Source organism: Pogona vitticeps, chromosome 4 (genome assembly GCF_051106095.1).
Source record: "Pogona vitticeps strain Pit_001003342236 chromosome 4, PviZW2.1, whole genome shotgun sequence".
Taxonomy (NCBI): domain Eukaryota; kingdom Metazoa; phylum Chordata; class Lepidosauria; order Squamata; family Agamidae; genus Pogona; species Pogona vitticeps.
Window position 1 is genome coordinate 198,580,349 of NC_135786.1, and position 15,813 is coordinate 198,596,161.

General features: G+C 40.0%; 1 protein-coding gene and 1 pseudogene across 18 annotated transcripts in view; both read right to left on the minus strand.

Moving 5' to 3' along the window:
- Positions 1 to 15,813, minus strand: part of ASPH (aspartate beta-hydroxylase) — a 183,782-nt gene that overhangs the window by 93,489 nt on the left and 74,480 nt on the right. For all 18 annotated transcript variants that reach the window (XM_072998981.2, XM_072998979.2, XM_072998975.2 and 15 more), the window contains 6 exons: positions 14,514 to 14,570; positions 12,237 to 12,281; positions 8,335 to 8,382; positions 4,812 to 4,850; positions 3,981 to 4,022; positions 1,990 to 2,034 (listed from right to left, as the gene is read on the minus strand). In XM_072998981.2, coding sequence (XP_072855082.2) covers positions 1,990 to 2,034; positions 3,981 to 4,022; positions 4,812 to 4,850; positions 8,335 to 8,382; positions 12,237 to 12,281; positions 14,514 to 14,570 — 276 coding nt within the window. The remainder of the gene's footprint in view (positions 1 to 1,989; positions 2,035 to 3,980; positions 4,023 to 4,811; positions 4,851 to 8,334; positions 8,383 to 12,236; positions 12,282 to 14,513; positions 14,571 to 15,813) is intronic.
- LOC140703444 (U1 spliceosomal RNA) lies at positions 9,513 to 9,667 on the minus strand (annotated as a pseudogene).

Consider the following 15,813-nt stretch of genomic DNA (forward strand, 5'->3'; position numbering starts at 1 on the left):
AGAGCCATGGCCAGAGCACTCTACAGCTATGTAGCCTCTGGCAAGAATCCCACCTCCAATGTACATGCTGAAGTAAACTCAGTGATAAAAAAAATTTGTTACAATGCCACTACTATGTTAAGCGGCAAGGTGAGTGGGTTGCTTTAATTTACAATGGCCAGTTGAAGAACCACAGCTGCAACCTGTTTTTCTGTAATTGAATGTTTAGTTTTTATTAACATTTAGTAGTTAAGCATTGTTCTCTACCTTGTTTTTTTGTCTAAAACTGTAGTGCTGTTCCTTAAACTATATTCAACTAGTATTCAACCAGTGCATTTTCTTTCCCACTTCCTCCCACATTTATTTATTTATTGAAGACTGTAACATCTTTTTTATTAGCTTGCTCAAGAGTTAAGGTCATCAGGAGAGATTCTCCTTTCAGTCCTGCCACCTTCACAGGTGTGTTTGTTGGGGAGAGGGCCTTCTATGTTGCTGCTCCCAGACTCTGGAACTCCACACATAGCAATTTTTATTTATCACAATAAAACTCTCTTTTATTTCAGTAGCTTTGAAGCCAGGACAGTTTCAAGGACCTTTCCTATCTCTTCCTGACAATTTATGAGAGGGAGATAACGTCTCCCTTTTTCTTGACCCAGAGTTATTCGCAAATTGCTTCATACCTCATCCGTACTATTCAGATAAATACTGGCAAATCTCTGTTTATTTGAAGATATTTGTAAAGTCCTAGCTATCTAAATCATCCAGCAGATCTTTCCAGAAGACACAAGGCCCTTTTCCAAAACTGTCTAACAACCAGGTATTTTCAGTGGGATAATGAGTTCTATGAACAGACAGAGTGGCCATGGGGAGCCCCTTCAGCCTGGTTATAGCAAACCAGGCTGAAGGAAAAACAGCCCCACAAATAAAGTATTTCTGCCATACATCAAAGGGGCCATGGACTGCATGGGGAAACTTTTGAAAAAATACAACCTACAAACAATATTCAAGCCCACCACAAAAATACAACAAATGTTAAGGCCAGCAAAGGACAAAAGGGATCCCCTCTCCACTGCAGGAGTATATCGGATACCTTGCACATGTGGCCACGTATATGTTGAAACCACAAAACGCAGCATCCACACCAGACTCAAAAAACATGAGAGACACTGCAGACTAAAACAATCGGAAAAATCGGCAGTAGCTGAACATGCCCTAAAACAAGCAGGACATGAAATTCTATTTCAAAATACTGAAGTACTGGGCAACACCAGCAATCATTATGTTATACTGCACAGGGAAGCCACTGAAATTCACAAACACCTGCAGAGCTTCAACAAAAAAGAAGAAAGTTTAAAACTCAACAAAGCCTGGCTCCCAGCACTGAAAAATACAGCCTGCAAAAGGTCAACAAACTCTACCCAGCCACAAGGACTGGTGATCACTGCACACAAAAGACCATCTAACGACACCCATCAATCACCGTGACAGATCATGTCTCCCCCTTATCACAACAATACACCCACAACAAAAAAACATGCTAATCACCATAATCACCCAATCTGAAAAGGACAAAAGCTGATTCCACAACTATAAATACTCAACCATTCAAGCAACCTGCACCAGAGTACAGACAGAGTTCTGACTCTTGTCCTCTGAAGATACCGGCCACAGAGACTGGCAAAATGTTAGGAAGAAAAGCCTTAAGAACACGGCCAAACAACCTGGAAAACCCACAACAACCACTATCTAAATACCTTGAGAGCATGCAAGAAGATGCTGGATGTAGATAATCTGATTTGATCAACATGTAAAAAATCAGCATACTGTTTATTATTTACAATAACTCAGTCTTCTGCAATGAAATTTCTTTGCAGTATGTATGCTGTACACATTATCAATAGGTAAAAATGCTCACATGCAGAATTAATCAAAACTGTCCTAACAAATATTACCAATTAGTTATTTCATTTGCATTGTATTTACCACCTCAAATAATATAAGCATACAAACCTGACTCAACATATTCGGTAAAAGTATATGGAGCATCTGCTGTATCTAGAGAAAAGATAATATTTACAAAATAACTAGAATTATATGCTTTGGTGTGGGTAGCAATCAGATTAAACTATGACTAATTTAGTGAAATGATGCTTATTTCAAGACTGGTTTCAGAAGATTATAAGGCAAACTATTTTCCATCTCATTTCAATGATGCTATTTGCATTTCGCACAAAACACCCAATAGTGTGCTCTCACTGTGAGAAAGTTCTACTCTAATACTTGTCTGATGAATTTAAGAGGAACAAAAGGAATAACTAATCTAATATACACACATGTGACTTTATTTTATTTTTAAAGCAAGGTTACCATGTTTTTGATACCCTCCATTTAAAAGTGGCTTAAAAATACAGCCTGAGACAGAAGGTATTTTATAGTTCTCATGTCAGACAATGTAAATAAAGATCCTTTAAAACATGACAATAAACAGTATAGAAAGCAATATTAGGAAACTGTGAAGTGTGCAGTGATCATCATATTTGATGCCTCTATAATGATCATCACATGTGAACCCTGTTTCACGTCTGTGTACAGTGGTGCCTTGACTTACGAACGCCTTGACCTACAAACATTTTGAGTTACGAGCAGCTCCGTTCATATAATTTTGCTTTGACTTGCGAATGGAGCTTTGACTTGCGGATGGAGCTTTGACTTACGAACACAAAAAGGCAGGGGGAAAGGGTGGGAAATTCAAATACCTAACTGTAGGTGGTGACGAGGCTGCTTCTTTGTAGCTCTTTCGCCCCAGCAGTTAAGAGTGTGTGATGCGAGGAGGCTGCCTACTAAGGTAAGGTGCTGCTTTATACTTTTTAAAAACTATTCTGGGTATTTTTACAGTGTGGTTTTCAGCTGGGGGGCGTTATGTTTCTGTGCTGTGATGGGTCTTTGGGGGAGGTTGTTTGTTTTTTGGTTCCCCCCCCCATTTCCGATTGGTGAGTTGGTTGCTTTTTGGAGTGTTTTTCCCATTTCTGATGGGTCTTGGGGGTTGTTTGCTTTTGGGGGGTTCCCCCATTTTTGACGTGTCTTGCATGCTTCCCTTGCTTTTTTGTTTCATTCTCTTTGCATTTCTGACCTGCTCCGTTTCTTTTCTATGCTTTTGCAATGGTTCCTGCATGCTTGCCTTGCTTTCTTGCTTCATTCTCTTTGCATTTATCTGCTGCATTTGTTTTCTGTGCTTTTGCAATGGTTCCTGCATACTTCCCTTGCAAATCAGAAAAGTTTTTGCAAGGGTCTGTGCTGGCTTGGTTTAAAATGTGTTGGTGTAAAATGTGTGGGTTTAAAATGTGTAGGCTTAGCATGTGTTTTAGAGTCCAAACTCTGTCCCTCCCCCATTGTCTTCTCTCTCTTTCTGTCTCCCTCCTTTCCTGCCCTTTTTAAAGCCTAAGTCATTTTAGGTTAAAAAAAATCCTTCCCTAGTGGTAGAAGACGGATTAACCGGTTTTGCATTAGTTCCTATGGGAACTAATGCTTTGACTTACAAACCATGCCTTGACATAAGAACAAAAACAGCCGGAACGAATTAATCGGGTTTCAGTGCATTCCTATGAGAAATGCTGATTTGACTTACGAAGATTTTGACTTATGAACACCATTCTGGAATGGATTAAGTTCATAAGTCAAGGCACCACTGTACCTACAGAGAAGTGATGAGTAACTCTGGTGGGACTGTGGTCCAAACATTCATCCTTTGCACATCTCAGGATCTTGCACAGTGCCTGGAAATGAGTAAGAATCTAAACATTCAAAAAAGGTGACCGGACACTGGTTATTTTTGGTTTTGAGAAGGCTTTCTAGGTGGGGTGGGGCAAGAATCTCCCAATACAGAACCTCTTGTTCTTCCAAAATGCCTTCAGAAGCATGAAAATATATCCACTCTCCTTACAGAAATACTTTCATTTGTTGTGTGGATCCTGGGAGAAGGTTTTTAAAAAGTGTCTTTTTACCTTGTATATTTTCATCATAATATTCAGTTAAAGGTTCTTCATCTGAAAAGAGGACAACATTAAAATGTAATTGACCAAAAAATATTGGTGCAGGCTTCCTAGACTAAGGAAGAAAGGAAATCAGCTCCTATATGAGCCTCGTGGCACAGTGGTTAAAACGCTGTACTGCAGCTAAAACTGTGCTCACGACCTGGGGTTCAAATCCCATGTAGCCGGCTCAAGGTTGACTCAGCCTTCCATCCTTCCGAGGTCGGTAAAATGAGTGCCCAGCTTGCTGGGGGGGGGGGGCAATGTGTAGCCTGTATAATTAAAATTGTAAACCGCCTGGAGAGTGCTTGTAGCGCTATGGGGCAGTATATAAGTCCAATAAATAAATAAATAAATATAAATAAATATTCTATATAAATAAAGGGAAACAGACAGAATGTGTCAAAGCTCTCACAAATGTGTGATAAGAACTCATAGAGCAAAAGAAGTGGTTTGTGAGGACACAAATGGGAACAGAGAAGCAGCACGTGGTTGTTTTTTATAATAATAATAAAAAACCCCACGAACAACCATAACTGATTACCAGAATTCTGTTGCACACATTTACACATAATATACAGTTAAGTACTTAAAGCCTATCAGTGAAGAAGCTGCACTAGAGGAGCCAACTCTTATCATTAACCAGAAGCAAGCTACCAATTTTCATTCAATTTTTTTTTCCAATTACAAACACTTTCTGGTTCTACAGGATGAAAACTATCATACTGTGAGCAAATAAATATGATTTGCTACTATTTATCTTTGAAACTGCAATATTTTCATGATAAGTCACAGTAAAGTTACCTGTCTCCCCTGCTTCAATAAACTCTTCATTTTCTAAGTCTAAAAAAAAAAAAAGGAATGCATAACTTTATATTTAAAAACTAGAATAGCAAAATGAACACATATTAGAAGAAAATGCAAGGAAATCACAGATTTTTAGGTAACAATAAGTAGCAAATATTAGAAACAGAAATGACTGTACTGAGCACTGTTAAGTCAATATCTTTGTGAATTCCACTGTGCCATTAACTTTAAAGTACACATTATTATTATTATTATTATTATTATTATTATTATTATTATTATTATTATTATTATTATTATTATTATTATTATTATTAGTAGTAGTAGTAGTAGTAGTAGTAGTAGTAGTAGTATTAGTAGTATTAGTATTAGTATTAGTATTAGTATTAGTATTAGTATTATTATTATTATTATTATTATTATTATTAGTAGTAGTAGTAGTAGTAGTAGTAGTAGTAGTAGTAGTAGTAGTAGTAGTAGTAAGGTGATGGAGCGGATGGCAAAACAAAGACAACAAGATAAAAGATGGATAACAGAATGAAGGAAAAAGATACACATATGCACTTGGGGGAGCTGGAATGTAGCTGAACCTTAGAAACAATGGGAATTTCAGAAATTATGCCTTGCTTTTTTCAAAGCACCAAAATACCCTAGCCCTGACCTCACCTGTCCGTCACAGCTGGGCAGTGAATCATCAGCCAATGGGGTGACGGAGGGTGGGGCTGAAGAGGGAGGAGCTGGAAGAAAAAGGGGTGTGAAGAGAGTGTGAGAGATCAGATCTAGAGTGTGAGGGAGAAAGAACTTGTTTAGAGGCCTGTGTGCCTAAGTATTCAGTGAGAGAAAGTCTGTGATTGATTAAATAAGAAACAATGATTGACATCGTGATTGGCTACTTGTGATTTTCATATTTTATTTTGTTATCTCAATAAACCTGTTTTGTTTTGAAGGAAACCTTTGTCCTTCTTAACTAGTCATTATAATTGGTGACAGCGAGTGTGAAGTGGTGTGGTGGGCATTCTGAGAGGCCTGAGCTGGCAGTGACATCAGAGTGGTCTGCCACGTCACACATATGCACTTGGGGGAGCTGGAATGTAGCTGAACCTTAGAAACAATGGGAATTTCAGAAATTATGCCTTGCTTTTTTCAAAACACCAAAATGCCCTGATCATCTTACCAGAGATAATGGGAGTAATACTTTGGAGTTCTTAGTAGACCTGAAAGGGAACTGATGACTGCTCCAGAGGAAGGGAGCATGCATGGTGGTCAGGGTGTGTGGTCCAAGGACTCTTCCTTGGCCTAAAAGGTTCCAAGATGTCTGTGCAGGTGCAGAACAGAACCCAACGTGTGATTTCATCGAGACTACAATGAAGAACTAGGTTTTAGATCTGAGACAGTGACTATAAACATGAAAATAAGCCTCACTGAACAGAGGGCCTCACTGCTTATAAACTTTGGAATAGGTCCTAGATTGCTAGCAAGAATTAAGAATCTGCATACCAACTCTTCTCTAAAGGTCAGACTCGGCGTTTCTGGCCAACTATACAATATAGTTAAAACATCTAAGGGTGTCCGTCAAAGTTGTATCCTAGCTCCATTGCTCTATAACTTATATGTCAATGACATGTTGCATAGATTCATGGGACTATATTTCTCTTCCACAAGAGAAGGTGGAAAGGCTATTTTAATATTACTTTACGCAGATAGTATCCTGTTAATATTTCATACTCAAATAGGACTTAGAAGATTATTGAAACAATTTAGCAACTATTGTATGGAAAATTTCCTTAATATCAACTATGAGAAAACTGGTACATTATTAACATTAGTCTGTAAGTTAACAATTAATTACTGGCTGGAAATTTTGTTCATCACCCAATCAAAATTTTTAATAGCATCATATAGGGAGAAGAATTTTAGATCGTAGAAACCTTTTGCACTGTAACTAGTTGCTAAACTTGGATTCTCCGAAGAGTATGTGAGATACCTTGGCCTACCCGCTGAAAAACATTTACTGAAACAGAGATTGTCCGACCATAGGTTCAAACCGATTTAGGTTTGTTAGGCACACTAAAAATAGCCCCTTTATATAAGAACATTTTACCCTAGCCTTTAAATTCTCCATTTTATTTTACTGATTTAATGACTTTGGATTACAGAAAAGCTTTTACTTGGGCAGGTTTTGATATGTTACCACTAGCCAGTTTATTAGGATGCTATACAAAAATTCCATACCACGAGAGAGTTTGCTCTTGTGACCAAAAATCAGTGGAGAATTTGGCACATGTAGTGCTTATTGTCCAGTATTAGAGCCCTATTGTGAAAGATTTCTCAACCCTATTTTACAAAAAACATTCTAGTAATTCTGAACAAAACCAGCCTAAGATCCTACTTTCCGACAGAGACAAATTTGTTACCTTCTGAATGGCACAGTTTATCTCTACATTGTTAAAAATGAAGTCTGTATCCCCCGCCTCTATCAATTAATATTTAAGTAATTGTATCTTTGATGTTATTCCCCTAGTGTTAAGTGCTTGCTGCTGGAATTGGTTAATGTCTTCCATCTGCCTTTGCCCTCTCCTTAGATGTTAAAACTTTGCACTGTAATAGAAATCAACTTGATTCGATTCTAAATGGCGTTTAATACTGTATTGTATTGGACTATATTATATTGTTTATATTGTTTTATCTGATATACCAATGGCCTGTGTGCCGTGCAATAAACTTGTTTTGCTTGCTTGCTTACCAAATGTGCATAGGATTGTGGTTGTAAGAGACAGCAAAAACAAAACATACAAGCACTAGTCACAAATCACTTTCTTTTAAATGACAGGTTTTCCAAATGCATCTATTATAACTGACATGCCTATTAAACTTTTCCAGACAGAGACAAACATGCATGCACATAGCAAGTTGAGTACAGTGGTGCCCCGCATGACAACGATAATCCGTTCCAGGAAAATCGCTGTTAAGCAAAATCGTCGTCATGCGAAGAACAATTCCCCATTGGAATACACTGAAACCCATTTAATGCGTTCCGATGGGGAAATTACCTCGTCGTCCAGCGAAGATCGCCAATAGGGGAAGCCATTTTAACAGCCAATCAGCTGTTAAAATGGCTGCCCTGCGAAGCATGGGTCTGGAAAACACAGGGCAGCCATTCTGCGCAGCTGGAAAAATTGTTGTTTTGCAAACAAACAGTTTGCGAAGCAAGGACCTACAAAAATCTCCCATAGGAAACATCGTTTTGGATTTGCAAAAAAGTCATTGTCATGAAATTTCGTCATTCTGCGGGGTCGTCGTCATGTTGGACACCACTGTACTTTCACCTTTTCTAGTCATTCAAATCCCCAGTGAAAGGAAGATACCAATTAGATGTAAAAGAGCCTGTGGGTAACTTTGTATGCATGAGAAGGTATTTTACTTGATTTTTTAAATGTCTGATGTTCCAAGTGTATTATAAAAATTAGCAGTCTCAGAGTTACTGTAACACAGTGTTGCATGGAGCTATTAAACAACATACCATGTTCATCTGCATAATCTTGGTGTTCCACATCTTCTGAAAATGTTTCTGCCAAAAAAAAAAAAAAAAAAAAAAAAAGAACGTTAAGCCATTCAAGAAATCTTCCTATTTGTATTTTGATTTAGAACCCACATCTTACTGTCTGGTACCTGAGAGGCAAAGGCAGCAAGCTACATGGAAGCCAGTCAAGTTACCCCAACAGCTCACAGTGCTGATATATTTGCACTTTGCCAAGAGATAATTTGTGTGTGTGCTAGCAATAAGTGCTAGTAGTAAGGGCAGGCGTGCTCTGGTCCATGGGGTCATGAAGAGTCGGACACGACTAAACGACTAAACAAAACGAGTAGGGGCAGAGGTTGGTTTGAAGGGATGGTGAAGTGATTCATATTACTAAACAGTGAGCATCACATTTTAAAGTAATAAATGATTACTTTTTATTCACTGCCCCAGCATTATACTGTACCACCTAGGCCACAGTGGGAGCATCTGGCCCCTTTACATGCACTGAATAACACTCTTGCCAATATATGGAAGGATTAGTTCTCTGTCAGTTAAAGCTGCACATACAAATGCTTTCACTTCACTAGAAAGTTGCTACATATAGGCTGGATTTAACTACCAAATCAGTACATTCTAGAGTAGACAATGCAACTTAAACTTCTTTCATCATTAAAACCCTAGAGTTGTTCAGAATCCATCCATAGTAATGGTGGGACAATACACCTCGTTTCCTCTCTCTTGAGCATATACACACTTTAAAAACAGGATCATGGCCTCCTCAGACTTTTGTCTGTTTTTATCTGCTCCCCACTTCCAATAAAAGAAATGAAACATGCAATTGGGATAAAAAGTGTACTTACCGTATTTTTTGCTCCATAAGATGCACTTTTTTCCTCCAAAAAGGTGGGGGCAAAAGTAGGTACATCTTATGGAGTAAATACAGTAAAAAAAGGGTTCAGCCACCCCCCCCCCCCAGAAGCCTCCCACTGCCATGCTGGGAGGCCTCTGAGCTGGCAGCAAAGATTGCTTGCTGTTTAGACCTCACCATTCTGCACTGCTGGCTTTCCAAGATCTGCTTCCTGCAGAGCACCTGAAAAACCAGCAAGGCAAACAGGCCTATGGCAGCAGGCAGTAAAAACAGCCTAGGACCAAAGGGGAAAAAGTGATTCTAGAAAAACCAGGGGAAACCAGAAACACAATCCCCCACTTAGGCAGTTGATTTTCCCACATTTGGGGAAATCACAGGGGTCAGCTCATCTGAAGTGCAATAGATGAGCCTTACCCTGGGAAAAGCACTCTTATAAGAATGGTATCTCCCCTGCCAGGTATGAGTTGGAATGGCTCCTGAACCTCCTGGCCCTTTGTTTGCCCTGCCCTCCAAAGGTATGGTGACTCCCCGCCTGTACCTCCTGATCAGAACATGGCTGCACAGCCCCAGTCCCAAAAGAGGCCAGGAGAGCTCCTCAGTGTTTTGGGGTGCCCCACAGGACCCCCATCAGGGGCTGGATGTTCCTCCCACAATCCTCCAGTGCACAGATATTAGCATACCTAATGGGCGGGGAAGACGGGGAAAGCAGGGGAAATCCAAGCTTTCAGTTAGTGAAGAGGCTGCTTGTCTGCTTCCTTGCTAGCAGTTAGAGAGCTGGGAGAAAAACCTAGGACTGCCTGGTATTGTCGTTTTAAAATGTAAAATTTAGTTTAAAAGCTGCTGTTCTGGGTGAGTACACTACAGTATGTTTTTACTGTACTTTACTGTACAGGATTTTTTTGCAGCTTGTTGGTGGGGGGGTAGGGCTAGCTGGGGGGTGGTTTCTGAGTTCTGATGGCTCTTGCTGGGTAGATTTTACAGTTTTAAAATGTATGCATGCTTCCTAGAAACTTTCCTTGCTGTGTGGTATCTCTCTCTGTGTGTGTGTGTGTGTGTGTGTGTGTGTGTGTGTGTGTGTGTTCTGAATCTGTCTGGATAAAATGTGCACCCAGAGGGCATTTTTGCAATGGAGGCATGGGTCTTGCTGGGTAGATTTTACAGTTTTAAAATGTATGCAAGCTTCCTAGAAACTTTCCTTGCTGTGTGCATCTCTCTCTCTCTCTCTCTCTCTCTCTCTGTCTGTGTGTGTGTGTGTGTGTGTTCTGAGCTATGTCTTTCTTTGTGCTGAGGAATTCTGTTGGGAAGAAAGCTTGCTTGCAAGCAGGGTAAAAATGGAGTTCAGAGCTATGTCTCTCTTTGTGCTGAGGAATTCTGTTGGGAAGAAAGCTTGCTTGCAAGCAGGGTAAAAATGGAGTTCAGAGCCATGTCTCTCTTTGTGCTGAGGAGTGTTTTTCAAGGTGTTCTGTTGTCTGAAAGGTGCTTGTTCCCTCTCTCATTTGCTGTCCCTTCCCCCCCCCCCGAAAAGGTGCTTGTCTTGGCTGAAAATTTGCTTTTCAAGGTGTTCTGTTGAAAAGGTGTCTGTTCCCTCCTTCCCTCCCTCTTTTCTTTCCTTTTTTAAAAACCTAAATAATCTTAGGTTAAAAGGGAAAAAAGAAAAAAATTGGAATAATGGCTTCTCTGTCTCGACAAAAATGATCATATTTGAAGCAAAACACATTTCTATAGAGAAAGGCATTCAGGATTTTACAGGATCACCATCATGGTGCTACAGATTTATGAGGCGATGTGGTCTTACTATGCGGACCAAAACTAGAATTGCACAAAAAATGCCAGAAGAATATGAATCTAAAATTCTATCCTTTCATAAATTTGTTATTGATGCTAGGAAGAAAAATTGCTTTGAAATTGGCCAGATTGGGAATATGGATGAAGTCCCGCTAACCTTTGATGTGCCATCTAATAGGACTGTAGATCTGAAGGGTGCCAAAACCATCAGTGTGAAAACTTCAGGGCATGAGAAGACCCATTACACAACTGTGTTATCCTGCTGTGCCGATGGCACCCATGTTGATTTTCAAAAGGAAAACATTTCCAAAAGAAGTGATTCCGCGAGGAGTTGTTGTACATGTACATGAGAAAGGATGGATGGATGAAAATGGAATGAGAATATGGGTTGAAAAGGTCTGGTCCAAACGTCCTGGAGGACTTCTGAAAAAACCTGCCTTATTAGTGCTTGACCATTTTAGAGCACATATTAGCGAACCAATAAAAAATGTTTCAAAGAAGTGAAGACTCATCTAGCTGTAATCCCCGGAGGTCTTACCAGCCAGTTGCAACCTCTTGATGTTTCCGTCAACAAGCCATTTAAGGTCTTAATGAGAGAAGAGTGGAACAAATGGATGACTGCTGGTAATCATGATCTGACACCTACTGGACGAATGAAGAGGCCCACCATCACTCAAGTTTGTGAATGGGTGAAAACATCTTGGGACTCAGTGAAGGAGGAGATTGTTGTACAGTCATTCAAAAAATGTGGCATTAGCAATGCCTTAGATGGAACTGAGGACAATATCTTATATGAAGACAGCGAAGAAAGTGATGTCAGTGATTGTGAGCAAATGAGCTTCCTAAATTCTGACTCTAGTGATGGTGAGTTCTTGGGGTTTCCAGAAAACTAGAGTACACAAAGCTTTAAGTCTCTCCATTTATTAATGACAGTGGTAATGGTTCTTAATGCCACTGTTGAATGCTGTTCACTTTACATGGTTCAAATGTTATTCTGTTATAGTTTATTAAATATTTCATTACAATATTTGGTTCAGAATATTTTTTTCCAGTTTCCCTCCTCTAAAAATTAGGTGCGTCTTAAGTTCCGGAGCGTCTTATGGAGCGAAAAATACGGTATATCAGTTTCTTCAACACAAGCCAGAATATAGATTTCTGAAATGTCTATGCAGTATGCTATTGGATAGTATACCATGAATTTCACAAAACAAGTATAAAATACACAAAAATGAAGATTTATATGCAATACCTGTGTTATGATCCAGTGCATCTTCTGTAGTTAATTCTGTGTCATCTAGAAAAGAGAAGCAAAGTTATTGTGCTATTTTGTTTAAATCAAAATCTGACTGACAGACTGTGCAATAAGATAGGATCAGGATTGCACAAATTCCCCTGCCTTCCATTTTTCTTATACTAGATGTGATATTGCATAAAAGCCTACAAGTAAGCTCAACCTGTTTAGCCTAAACAATAAAACACACACACTTGCAAATTTGTGACAAAGCTCATTGTTACGACACACATATGTTGACTTCAGAGCACATGTGCTTTATAGAACTATGACACCTGTAAATGCCAGATGTGTTACAGGAGATGGAGCAGACCAGTCTGATTCATTCCCACCTCCCTCAGTACTCAGTATACTCATCAGCCTAAAGTTACACAGCCACAACAGTCATTACAATGCATGCCTATATATGAATGACACATGTGACAATTCAAACTTCCTCATATAAGCGAAAAGGGCAATTTGATTTTAAGTAGCCACTGTAGATTTTTGTAATTTCACAAGAGCAGAAGTTTGCAACAGTGAAATTTCTCATAAATACAGAGCTTTTAGTTGATAATTACATCCTAGCTGGCTAGATTGGTGAGTTGGAATATGCAAATTCAGGCTTGAGATTTCAAATCTCCACTGTGCCTCCTGGGAGAAAATTCAGCCTGTATAGCCTTGGTCAAGTGGACCAGTCCTAGACTGTCATCAGAAGAAGAGATGAACAAACCACTTCTGAGTCCTTTATAGCTAGGAAACTTTGGCAAGGGTCACTGTAAGTTGGAAGCAACTTGATAATACACAATTATTATTATCACTTATGGACTATAGATAGCATGGTGAAAATAAACTACTGGATGGGGAAGACCTGAGCTCAGCCTCCTATCCCTCTTGAGGATTCCTCCATCTTAAAGCCAGTCATAATCTAGCCTAGGCTTGCTTTCAAAACTGTTATTGTAGAAGAAGTGGTGCATATTCTTCAAAATAAAGCAAGAGTTACAAATAAAATAAATAATTATGTGCATGTCTGCACACAATTTTAAAACATACAGCGCTACATTTATGTTGTTTTGTTTATCATATATTTAAGGCAGACAGCTAATAGGATTCAAGCCCATGTTTCAACTTATTAAATTAGTATTTTTATTTTAAAAATTAGGGTGAAACAGAAATCAGTAATAAAGAACAGCCTTTGGTAATCACATACTGCTTAAGCGAGGCACATGTCCAGACTACCTGACACTGAGAAGCCATTTCCTGTTCTCATTAGCTTTAAATAAAAACTGTCAGCTTTCAAGCCTCTCAAAAGGTCCTGGGAGCTGGCGATTTTGCCCCCCTGGACCCGTGGGGGGGTGGGAGAAGCATGGCAAGGGTCCAAGGGAGCCTTCCAGACCCTTGCCACACTCCCCCCAACCCCCACGGGGCCAGCGCGGGCAAAATAGCGACCTTCCAGGACCTTTTGAGAAGCTTTCAAGCCTCTCAAAAGGTCCTGGGAGCTGGTGATTTTGCCCCCCCTGGACCCGTGGGGGGGGTGGGGGAAGCATGGTAAGGGTCCAAGGGAGTCTTCCAGATCCTTGCCACACTCCCCCCAACCCCCCACGGGGCCAGTGCAGGCAAAATAGCGACCTTCCAGGACCTTTTGAGAAGCTTTCAAGCCTCTCAAAAGGTCCTGGGAGCTGGCGATTTTGCCCCCCCTGGACCCAGGGTGGGTGGGGGAAGCGTGGCAAGGGTCCAAGGGAGCCTTCCAGACCCTTGCCACACTTCCCCACACATCCCACGGGGCCAGCGCGGGCAAAATAGCGACCTTCCAGGACCTTTTGAGAGGCTTGAAAGCCTCTCAAAAGGTCCTGGAAGGTCGCTATTTCGCCCGCGCTGGCCCTGTGGGGGGGTGGGGGAGCATCGCAAGGGTGCTGGAAGGCTCCCTCGGACCCTTGCGACGCTGCCCCCCACGGGGCCAGTGGGGGCGAAGTCACCACCTTTGCATCATAAGACACACGGACTTTCTACCCCCCCCCCTTTGGAGAGAAAAAAGTGCGTCTTATGGTGCAAAAAATACGGTATTTAGCACAAGAAGTCACCGTAAGTCCAATTTGAATCAATGGAACATACAGAGGAGATGACTTAGCAAATCCCCATTTATTTAATGGGACTATTCTAGTGCAGTTTACTATACTAAGCAATAGGATTTTGGTCAAAGAAACCAATGTATGCTTTCACTTAACACCAATAATTTTCCAGAAAAAATAGACAAACCTGTGCCTTCAGGTTGATATATATCTTCTTCCACATGTGTGTGATGCTCATATGTAACTGAAAATTAAGAATTTCATGTTATACTATAAGAAACTATTGATACCACTGGCATGGTGAACCTAAAGGTCCATATGCTCAAAAAAGCAAACTGGTGAGAAAGAATACACAACTGTAATAGGAAGATTGCTTAAGTTTAATTAACAGTAGTCATTGAAGGAATAGAAAAAAATTCTTCCAGCAACAGAATCAATGTTGTTTAACTAATGTATATTAACTCAAATTTCACTAGTGTTTGATTCAGCTATTTCACAAAGCTACCCAAAAGACAGCAATTTAGATGTCTTATAACTACTGAATTAGTAATATTCATTCAAAAGGGACTTATTCCCAAGTAACTGAGTCTGGATTGATGGAAGAAAACACACCAAGTAGAATACAGAGCAAAATGTAATAATAAAGCTATTAACAGTGAATTATCTGACCACCACCCCTTGTCTCAATACCCAAATTCAAACCTAGAGAGGGTGGCCTATGTATAAAATATTGTCCAGCAGAATTTTTCCATCTGTAAATTAACCTCACTGAGTGGACCTTCCACTTAGAATACAGTAGAATAAAAAAGAGATTGGTAGTTAAATCTTAGGTGTATGCCATCTCAGGTTACACTCTAATCCAGTAGTAGAAACCCAATACTTTATATTAGGAATGGGAAACTGTATCATGTCCCCCTTCCCCGATGCTACTGAAGTTCTATGTAAAACAGCTAATGGTCACAGATTATGGAAACTACAGTTCCACATCTGAAGGGCCACAGATTCCCCAATCTTTCCTTTGATGAGCCATTATGTTTGCATTTTCTTGAAACAAAATTTACTGTGTAGTATGTTAAATATACCCAGGAGCCTTATGGAGCAGTAGTTAAACTGCACTACTGCAGCTAAACTCTGCTCACAACCTGGGTTCAATCCCAGCTTGCCAGCTCAATGTTGATGGAGCCTTCCATCTTTCCAAGGTTGGAAAACTGAGTACCCAGCTTTTTTTTTGGGGGGGGGGCTATGTGCAACTTGCATAATTACATTGTAAACCACCCAGAGAGTGCTTTCAGCACTATGGGGTGGTATATACGCAGCACACTTTTTTTGCTTTTGGTGTAGTGGATACAGTGATGGACTAGGACTAAGAGGACCTGGGTTCAAAATTCCCACTGAATCATGGACACGTACTGGGAGAACAGCACTGGTAAAATCCTGAATAACTTTCCTTTCAAATCCTACTTCAGTTGCAATAAGGAGAATACAAC